Consider the following 12,167-nt stretch of genomic DNA (forward strand, 5'->3'; position numbering starts at 1 on the left):
AAACCTTCCGGGCTATGTCACTATGAGCAGTGGAGCTCGTCCCGGAAAATTTCCGGGCGTGCCACTCAAGGGGTTAAAAGAGGTATAGGGGCGAGAGACGAGACCATTATCCTCCCACTATATAAGGCACTTGTCAGACCCCGCATGGAATACTGTGTACAGTTATGGTCACTGGTGCTCAGGAAAGATGTTACAGTGCTTGAGGGGGTTCAAAGAAGGGCAACTAAATTAATACATGGAATGAGGGGACTGGAATGCCCAGAGAGGCTATCTAAATTAGGACTTTTCACCCTGGAAAAAAGACGGCTAAGGGGTGATCAAATAACTATGTATAAATACATAAGGGGACATTACTAGGATCTCTCCAATGATCTGTTTATACCCAGGACCAGGACGGTAATAAGAGGGCATCCGCTACGTCTAGAAGAAAGCAGGTTTCATCACCAACACAGAAGGGGGTTATTTACTGTAAGAGCTGTGGAACTCTCTGCCTGAGGACATGGTGATGGCAAAATCCATAGAGGAGTTTTAAGAGGGGACTAGACGTCTTTCTCAAGCAGAAAGATATTACAGGATATAGACATTAGGTGACCAGCGGATTTGTAGTTCCGGGTCTTATATTTTGGTAGGACCTATCAAAGGTTGATCCAGGGATTATTCTGATTGCCATTACGGTGTCGGGAAGGAATTTTCCCCCAAATGGGCTAATTGGTTTCTGCCTTTTGGGGTTTTTGTCTTCCTCTGGATCAACTTGGGGTCGAAACAGGCTGAACTAACTATGTTACTATGTAATGTACAGGACACTATGGTGTAATGTACAAGACACCACGTGATAATTTACAGGACACTGCATGATAATGTACAGGACACCATGGTATAATGTACAGGTCACTGCATGATAAAGTACAGGACACTGTTCGATAATGTACAGGACACTATGGTATATTATACAGGACACTATGGTATGATGTACAGGACACTGCATGATAATGTACAGGACACTGTGGTAATGTACAGAACACTGCGCAATAATGTACAGGACACTGCGCAATAATGTACAGGACACTGCACGATAATGTACAAGATACTGTGCGATAATGTACAGGACACTATGGTATAATGTACAGGACACTGCATAATAAAGCACAGGACACTATGGTATATTGTACACGACACTGTGCAATAATGTACAGGACACTATGGTATAATGTACAGGACCGTGCGTAATAAAGCACAGGACACGGCATGATAAAGCAAAGGACACTATGGTATATTGTACAGGACACTATGGTATAATGTACAGGACACTACGTGATAAAGCACACGACACTAGTATATTGTACAGGAATTTATGATATAATGTACAGGACACTGCGTGATAATGTACAGGACACTATGGTATAATGTACAGGACACTGCGTGATAATGTACAGGACATTATAGTATAATGTACAGGACACTGATAGTGATAGTGTACAGGATACTGTGTGATAATGTACAGGACACTATGGTAGAATGTACATGATATTGCATGGTAATGTACAGGACACTGTGCGATAATGTACAAGATACTGTGCGATAATGTACAGGACAATATGGTATAATGTACAGGACACTGCATAATAAAGCACAGGACACTGCGTGATAAAGCACTGGACACTATGGTATAGTGTACAGAACACCGCGATAATGTACAGGACACTGCGGTATAATGTACAGGACACTATGGGATAATGTACAGGACACTGCGTGGTAAAGCACAGGACACTATGGTATAATGTACATAACACTATGTGGTAATGTACAGGACACTGTGCGATAATGTACAGGACACTGTGCGATAATGCACAGGACACTGCGCGATAATGCACAGGATACTGCGCGATAATGTACAGGATACTATGGTATAATGTACAGGACCGTGCGTAATAAAGCACAGAACACTACTGTATATTGTACAGGACACTGTGCAATAATGTACAGGACACTGCATGATAATGTACAGCACGCTGTGCGATAATGTACAGGGCGCTATAGTATAATGTACAGGACACTGCTATAATGTACAAGACACTATGGTATAACGTACAGGACACTACGTGATAAAGCACACGACACTAGTATATTGTACAAGAATTTATGGTATAATGTAGAGGACACTGCGTGATAATGTACAGGACACTATGGTATAATGTACAGGACACTGCGCGATAATGCACAGGACATTGCGCGATAATGTACAAGACTCTGCGGTATAATGTACAGGACACTATGGTATAATGTACAGGACTGTGCGTAATAAAGCACAGAACACTATGGTATATTGTACAGGACACTGCTATAATGTACAAGACACTATGGTATACCGTACAGGACACTACATGATAAAGCACACGACACTAGTATATTGTACAGGAATTTATGGTATAATGTACAGGACACTGCGTGATAATGTACAGGACACTATGGTATAATGTACAAGACACTGCACGATAATGTACAGGACTCTGCGGTATAATGTACAGGACACTATGATATAATGTATAGGACCGTGCATAATAAAGCACAGAACACTATGGTATATTGTACAGGAAACTGTGCGATAATATACAAGGCGCTATAGTATAATGTACAGGACACTGCTATAATGTACAAGACACTATGGTATAATGTACAGGACACTACGTGATAAAGCACACGACACTAGTATATTGTACAGAAATTTATGGTATAATGTACAGGACACTATGGTATAATGTACAGGACACTGCATGATAATGTACAGGACACTATGGTATAATGTACAGGACACTATGGTATAATGTACATAATACTGCGTGGTAATGTACAGGACACTGTGCAATAATGTACAAGATACTGTGCGATAATGTACAGGACAATATGGTATAATGTACCGGACACTGCGTAATAAAGCACAGGACACTGCGTGATAAAGCACAGGACACTAAGGTATATTGTACAGAACATTGTGCAATAATGTACAAGACACTGTGTGATAATGTACAGGACACTGCGCGATAATGTACAGGACACTGCGGTATAATGTACAGGACACTATGGGATAATGTACAGGACACTGGTATAATGTACAGGGCATTGCGTGATAATGTACAGGACACTGTGCAATAATGTACAGGACACTATGGTATAATGTACATAACACTGTGCGATAATGTACAGGACACTGTGCGATAATCTACAGGACACTGCGCGATAATGCACAGGACACTGCGCGATAATGTACAGGACACTGCGTGATAAAGCACCAGACACTATGGTATATTGTACAGGACATTATGGTATAATGTACAGGGCACTATGTGATAATGTACAGGACACTGTGCGATAATGTACATAACACTGCGTGGTAATGTACAGGACACTGCACAATAATGTACAGGACACTGCACGATAATGAACAAGATACTGTGCGATAATGTATAGGACACTGCGCGATAATGCACAGGACACTGCGCGATAATGTACAGGACACTGCGCGATAATGCCCTGGTCACTGTGATAATGTACAGGACACTGCATGGTAATGTACAGTACAATGTGTTGTAATGTACAGGACACTGCATGGTAATGTACAGGGCACTGCGCGGTAATGTACAGGATACTGTGCGATAATATACAGAACACTATGTTATAATGTACAGGACACTGCGCGATAATGTACAGGACAATATTATCACTGTGTGATAATGTACAGGACACTGCGTGATAATGTACAGGATACTGTGTGATAAGGTATAGGATACTGTGCGATATTGTACATGATACTACGTGATAATTTATAGGACACTGCGCAATAATATACAGGGCACTGGGTGATAATGTAAAAGACACTGTGTGGTAATGTACAACATACTGCCTGATATAATGTACAGGACACTGCACAATAATATATAGGACACTGTGTGATAATGTACAGAACGCTGCATAAGGCCTTAGTCAGACGGGCATTTTTTCGCGCGATTTGCGCATCGCATGTCGGATGCGCATGCGCAAATCGCGTGACCGGGGGCGAAAAATCGCGGGAAAAATCTGCACCTAGCCGCTTTAATCGTCGCAGCAAAACGCCCGTCTGACCGGAGAAAAATCGCCGTGCGCATCAAAATGCGCATGAAACTTCGTCTGGCCGGCGAAAAAAACGCAGCTAGCTGCAGTAAATGATTTTGGTGCGCACAAAAAACGCCGAACGCAGATAGGCGCGATCTGCGAATCGTCGTGCCCTATAATTTATCGCATATCCGCATAAAAAGCGGACATGTGACCGATACCATAGCGAACCATTGGTTCTATATATGCGCGAATCGCATGCGCAAATCGCGCGAAAAAACGCCCGTCTGACTAAGGCCTAATAATGTACAGGACACTGTGTGATAATGTATAGGGCACTGCCTGATAATGTATAGGGCACAGCCTGATAATGTACAGGATACTGTGTGATAATGTATAGGACACTGTGTGATAATGCATGACAATGTATAGGACACTGCAATATAATGTACAGGACACTGCCTGATAATGTACAGGACACTATGGTATAATGCATAGGACACTGCATGAGAATGTACAGGAAACTGCCTGATAATGTACAGGATACTATAGTATAATGTATAGCACACTGCATGATAATGTACACAACTCTGTGCGATAATGTGCAAGACACTGCACAATAATGTACATGACACTGTGTAATAATGTGCAGGACACTATGGTATAATGTACAGAATGCTGCGTAATAATATACAGGACACTGTGTGATAATGTACAGGACACTGCATGATAATGTACAGGACACTGCGTGATAATGTACAGGATACTGTGTGATAAGGTATAGGATACTGTGCGATATTGTACATGATACTACGTGATAATTTATAGGACACTGCGCAATAATATACAGGGCACTGGGTGATAATGTAAAAGACACTGTGTGGTAATGTACAACATACTGCCTGATATAATGTACAGGACACTGCACAATAATATATAGGACACTGTGTGATAATGTACAGAACGCTGCATAAGGCCTTAGTCAGACGGGCATTTTTTCGCGCGATTTGCGCATCGCATGTCGGATGCGCATGCGCAAATCGCGTGACCGGGGGCGAAAAATCGCGGGAAAAATCTGCACCTAGCCGCTTTAATCGTCGCAGCAAAACGCCCGTCTGACCGGAGAAAAATCGCCGTGCGCATCAAAATGCGCATGAAACTTCGTCTGGCCGGCGAAAAAAACGCAGCTAGCTGCAGTAAATGATTTTGGTGCGCACAAAAAACGCCGAACGCAGATAGGCGCGATCTGCGAATCGTCGTGCCCTATAATTTATCGCATATCCGCATAAAAAGCGGACATGTGACCGATACCATAGCGAACCATTGGTTCTATATATGCGCGAATCGCATGCGCAAATCGCGCGAAAAAACGCCCGTCTGACTAAGGCCTAATAATGTACAGGACACTGTGTGATAATGTATAGGGCACTGCCTGATAATGTATAGGGCACAGCCTGATAATGTACAGGATACTGTGTGATAATGTATAGGACACTGTGTGATAATGCATGACAATGTATAGGACACTGCAATATAATGTACAGGACACTGCCTGATAATGTACAGGACACTATGGTATAATGCATAGGACACTGCATGAGAATGTACAGGAAACTGCCTGATAATGTACAGGATACTATAGTATAATGTATAGCACACTGCATGATAATGTACACAACTCTGTGCGATAATGTGCAAGACACTGCACAATAATGTACATGACACTGTGTAATAATGTGCAGGACACTATGGTATAATGTACAGAATGCTGCGTAATAATATACAGGACACTGTGTGATAATGTACAGGACACTGCATGATAATGTACAGGACACGGCGCGATAATGTGCAGGACACTGCGCGATAATGTACAGGACACTGCCTGATAATGTACGGGACACTATGGTATAATATATAGCACACTGCATGATAATGTACACGACACTGTGCGATAATGTACATGACACTTGTACAGGATACTGCGTAATGTACTGGACACTTTGCGATAATGTACAAGATACTGTGCGATAATGTACACTATGGTATATTGTACAGGGCACTGCGTGATAAAGCACAGGACACTATGGTATATTGTACACGACACTGTGCAATAATGTACAGGACACTGCATGATATGCAGGATAGTGAATGGTAATGTACAGGACACTGTGCGATACTGTATAGGGTACTACGTGATAATGTATAGGACACTGCGCGATAATGTTCAGGATACTGTGCGATAATGTACAGGACACTGCACGAAGATGTACAGAACTCTGCGTGGTAAAGTACAGGATACTGTGTGATACTTTACAGATTACTGTCTGATATAATGTACGGGACACTGCACAATAATATACAGTATAATGTCCGATATAATGTACAGGACACTACACGATAATATATAGGACACTGTGTGACAATGTATAGAACACTGCATGATAATGCACAGGACACTGTGTGATAATGTATATAACACTGTGTGATAATGCATGATAATGTACAGGACACTATGGTATAATGTATAGGGCACTGCATGTGAATGTACACGACACTGTGCGATAATGTACAGGACACTGCGATAATGTACAGGACATTGCACGACAAAGTACATGACACTTTTTGATAATGTGCAGGACACTATGGTATAATGTATAGCACACTGCATAATAATGTACAGGGCACAGTCACTGAAAGGATACTCTTATTATATAGTGTATAGGACTCTGTCACCGGGAGGACGCTGCATTATATAATATACAGGGCAGTCAATGGGAGGACGCTGCATGGTATAATGTACAGGATACAGTTTATGTCAACACTGCATTATATAATGTACAAGATACAGTCAGTAGGAGGATTCTGCATTATATAATGTACATCACAGTCAATGGCAGAATACTGCATTGTATAATTCACAGAATACAGTCAGTGCCAAGACTGCTCTATAATGTACAAGATAGTCACTGAAGGATGCTGCATTGTATAAGCTTTAGGATGTAATCACTGGGAAGACATTGTGCTGTATAATGTACAGGGCAGTAACTGGGAGGTTACTGCATTATATAATGTACAGGATATATAGGTTGTCTGGGGACACTGCATTGTATAATATACAGGATATAGTTACTGCGAAGACACTGCATTATATAATATACAGGAAACTATGACAGGATCTACACTGTATTCTATAATGCACAGGGCAGACATGGGAGGACACTGCATTATATAATGTACAGGACACTATCAGTGGCAGAACGCTGCATTATATTCTGTACAGGATATACGGTAGTTAGTGTGACGTCACTGCATTATATAATATACGGGATATAATCACCGGCAGAACAATGCATTATATAATGTACAGAATACAGTCCGTAGGATAACAGTGCATTATATAATATACAGTATGCAGTCATGAGAGGACACTACATTATATAATGTTCAGGACACTATTATGGGATGTTTTCTGCATTATTTAATGTGTGAGACACAATCGACACAATCACTGGCAGGTCACTGCATTATTACATTATGTACAGTATACCGTCATGGGAGGATACTGCATTATACAATGTACAGGACACTATCCTGGGATGTACTCTGTCTTATAATGTACAGGTTGTAGTTACCAGTGCCTGAAATTGCAGTGTGTGATTATATTCTTCCAGTGATATTAGCTGAGCGCTATTATACTCCAGTCACATCCAAACCTGCACTCATAATTCTGTTGGTTGCCATTTGAAATCCATCTAAACTTGTGTTGGCAAACTCCCTGAAGTTTTCTCACAGCGATCACTGAAGAACATGCTCTATACAGACACTAAACCAGCAGGAGTGTGCAGTCAGACATGAGGCCCTGATGTCTGAGAGCTAACCGGAAACTAGCAGAATTATGACTTCAGTTCTGGATGTAACTGCATTTTTCTATCTCCTCACAGTATATAGCCTATACAGTAATGGTTTACATCATGTAACGCGTTTTCTTTTTTTTCTTCCTTTTTAGGCTCGAATTACACGAACCCTCTCCCTGCGCTGGGCACCATGAACTCTACCCCCGGCCTGGCGACAGAGCACATTGCATCTCCAGGTGCTGCCCTGTCCTGGCAGGCCGCTATCGATGCTGCTCGTCAGGCTAAGTTAATGGGCAGTACGGCCAATGCCACCATATCCACAGTCAGCTCTACGCAGAGGAAAAGACAGCAATACAGCAAGCAGAAAAAGCAAGGGGCCACGACGGCAACAAGACCGCCTCGGGCGTTACTCTGTCTCACGCTGAAAAACCCAATCCGCAGAGCCTGTATCAGCATCGTAGAGTGGAAGTATCCTTCCGTTAATGTGTCTGTTATGTGGGAACAGTTTTCAGTTTTTGTTTTTTTTTAATTAGACCACACCCCTAAATAACATAAACCACATCAAAAACAACTCAAACCACATCTCCACTCAGACTACACCTCTGACTAACTCAAATTACATCAATGAATGACACAGACCACACCCCAAATAACTTAAACCACACCCAGGAACACCTTGGACCACATCTTGGACAAGTCACACCCCACCTCTGAATAACTCATACTACACCCCTGACTAACTCAAACTACACTTCCCAATAATTTAGCTGACACCCAAAATAAATCAAACCACACCCAGATTAACTCTGACCACACCTCTGACTAACTCAAATTACACTTCCAAATAACTGAGATCACACCCGAAATAACTCGAACCACACCCTTGACTAACTTAGACCACACTTCCAAGTAACTTAGACCACACCCCTGACTAACTCAGACTACGCCTCTGACTCAGAGGGCACCACTGACTAATTCAGACCACACCCTTAACTAACTCAGACCACATGTCTGAATAACTCAGATCACACCCCTGACTAACTCAAACCACACTTTGAAATAACTTAGACCACACCCTGTGTACCCAAGCCAAACCCTTGACTAACTCAGACCACACTTATGAATAACTCAGACCACACCCCTGACTCAGACCACACCCCAGACTAACTCATACTGCACTGCAAATAAATCAAACCACACCCAACAATTATCATAGTCCTACTATGAAGCATTAAAGATTTGCTTCTGCAATGTCGCACCATTATAGCTTCCACAGGAGCTGACGCATAGCTTTCCCATACTCCTGAATAGCAGCCATTGTGGGAAAGCTAGGTGATACTTCTCAGCAGCTCACACCGGGATGTCTAAGAGCCTCTACTCCAGTCACATCCAGAGCTGCGTTCAGAATCAGTCGCCACTGCGCCAGTAGACACTCCCTTACAATTTAGCCGCGTTGCATTATAGAAGATGTGGCAAAGATCGCTGTGGGAACCAGGAGTAACAAAGAAGCGACTAAGCAAAATACCATAATGCAGTTTTCCATACTTGGGTCTATGACTGTACCTGTTTGCAACGTTTTTTAGAAACGGTAGTGACATGGCATAATGCTGCAGCATGTGAACCCGGCCATATGTGTACTGGCAGCCAGAAGGAAGGGTTTAGTCAGGGAGCGTGGAGTCGCGAGGACCGTGTGTTTATTCTGGCACGCGCGTGCTGACACCATTTCATACGTGTTGGGGGGGGTCTTGGCACTGACAGGCGGAGAGGCAGATGTTCTGTGTCAGGAGTGGAGGATTAACACTGTCTACACAAGAAGACAGTCCTGAGGAGACGCCCAGCGCCCACTGCTAGCAGGCACACTAGGCCTCACGTGTCAGAAGCTTGTTGCCCATGGCAACCTATCACCGTGCAGCTTACATTCTCCCAGAGCACATTAGAGAATGAAAGCTGTGCTCTGATTGGTTACCAGGGGCAACAGAGACAGTCTTACCCTCAGACAGTCTAGATAAACGAGGTCCAGTATGCCTCATAGAATTGCGTGATGTCAGCAGTTGTAGTGCTTACGGTTTGCAGAAATTTGTGCGTTTTTGTCAAACAGTATCCCTTACAGTAGCGACTGTGAATTTTCGTAGTGCAGATAAGATATCGAGCGCAGTTTTTGCCTACAGTTTTCCACACTAAGGGCCCATTCACATGGGCATATTTTCTATCCGTATTTATGGAAAGCACGCGGACATATTGAATGAAATCGGTGTATTTAGAAGGGCATTTTTTTACGCAGACCAATGTTGTGCATTTTTACGCTGACCAATTTTTGTGCGTTTTTACGCGTAACAATGTTGTGCGCTTTTACGCGGACCAGTGTTGCGCTTTAAGAAAAATCGCATTATATCCCATCTTGGTCCTTATGCACAGACCAAAATCGCCCGTTAAGGCTCCTTCAGACGGACGTATGTGCAAAATACGCTCACCTCAGAGCAATGTATTTGTGCATTGAACGAGGCTTGTTTGCGTACGTGCCTACGTACTTTACATATTTGCGCAGGCTCGGCATGTGCACATGGGCAGGGGACACCCCTCTTATTTAAATGGCTACAAAAGCCTAACGAGGTCCCGGCGAGTTTGTGCAGCGTATTACGCATCCTAGACTTCTATGGAGCTCTTTCGCATGCAAATACGCAGGAAAATAGAGCAGGTCCTATGTTTTTTTTTAACACATGCGCAAAAAAAGGAAATGGGGATGAACCTGTAGAAATCAATGAGCTCTATTTTCTGCGTCTTGCGCACGCAATTTTTGCTTGCGTAAAAACGCGCACAAATACGTCCATGTGAAGGATCCCTTTAGCCAGTTTCACGCGGGCTAAAAAATCATTGCTATGCGAGAGTGAGAATGCAGAATTATGAAACCAATTAATTTGTAATGCTTTCCTTCACATTTGCGATGTTTTCATTATGCGATGTTGCGAGAGAAAAAAACACAGCATATGCTATTTTTCTGTGATGTGCGATTTTTTTCTTCTTCTATATATCTCCCATGTTTCCCTATGGAGCCTCCTTTTTATAGCATCGCAAAGTACAAACGTTCGATTTTCATGCAATGGGTTTTTAATATTAGAAAGTTCCTATTGGCTTTTACGCTAAAAAATCAGGGCAAAATCGCGTGAGAAAATTGCAAGCGCCGCAATGCTTTTGCGAGAAAAATCAACGTTGACGCTCAAAAATAGTGAGAAAGCTGCTTCAGGCTCCGCAGGTTCTGGATTCAGGTATACACCCTTATCTATTCCATTACTAATATTTTGTCACAAAAATCGTCCTGGGAATCTTTACTGGGCAAACGTATTCCTAACATCCCCAAACACACTCATAAATGGATATGCTATTGTTTCCTAGCTGCACGTACAGCGTAATCGCTCGTTCCTGGAGGAAAACATCAGTTAGTGTTGATTTGGTTAAAATAAAACTGTCATGGATTATGGTTCATGAGAAACTGGCGGCTATTCTTGCAGACTGTGAAGCGGTATATGAAAATATCTGGGCACCTTGGTACCAATACTCGCTTACTATGCGTCTATGGAACCCAACAGCTAGATCTGTGACCCTCCCAGGGGTCTCTAGCTCACCTTCAAGTATATCATCTACTCCCCCGACAAATATGTGAGGTATATATTCACGAAGCTAAATCAACAGAAGAGTTTTTTTGTACCCTTTCAACTCAGGTGCTCCGTTATGACAAGCTGCAAGCATAGCCCAACTCCCGCACCCCTTGATACTCCCCTTACGTGTTTTCCCTATTGTCTTTATACTTGTTTGTCCCTTAATGTTACTCTTAGTTCAGGTCTCTTCAGGCCGATTATATTTTGTTTCAGTAGGGGTTTATCTAATAAAGGAATAAAACTTTGAATTTTACTTTATTCTACTCTTTAAGAAGTAATACCTAAGATGTAATTTGGGGCATTTTGTCCAACTTTGTAACCCCCTGACTATTTAAATGAATGTAATATTGAAAGTCATGTTTAATATGTTTTGACCTTTCCAAAAAACAAATAAATACTTTGTTAACCAAAAATAGCGGGGGGGAAAAAGACGCGATTTTGCTGCAATTTTCACGCAACAATATCGCGATCACCCATGTGAAACTACCCTCAAAGTCTATGGGTGCTTAAAAAAACGCAGTGAACATACATTAGCACCCATGTTCTCTGTGTTTTTTCATGCTCTGTTTTGACA

At 42.3% G+C, this 12,167-nt stretch overlaps 1 protein-coding gene across 5 annotated transcripts in view; it reads left to right on the forward strand.

Moving 5' to 3' along the window:
• Positions 1 to 12,167, forward strand: part of CACNA1C (calcium voltage-gated channel subunit alpha1 C) — a 346,433-nt gene that overhangs the window by 54,370 nt on the left and 279,896 nt on the right. For all 5 annotated transcript variants that reach the window (XM_066590969.1, XM_066590965.1, XM_066590968.1 and 2 more), the window contains exon 2: positions 8,093 to 8,408. In XM_066590969.1, coding sequence (XP_066447066.1) covers positions 8,093 to 8,408 — 316 coding nt within the window. The remainder of the gene's footprint in view (positions 1 to 8,092; positions 8,409 to 12,167) is intronic.

The sequence above is a fragment of the Eleutherodactylus coqui genome, chromosome 2, assembly GCF_035609145.1.
Source record: "Eleutherodactylus coqui strain aEleCoq1 chromosome 2, aEleCoq1.hap1, whole genome shotgun sequence".
Taxonomy (NCBI): domain Eukaryota; kingdom Metazoa; phylum Chordata; class Amphibia; order Anura; family Eleutherodactylidae; genus Eleutherodactylus; species Eleutherodactylus coqui.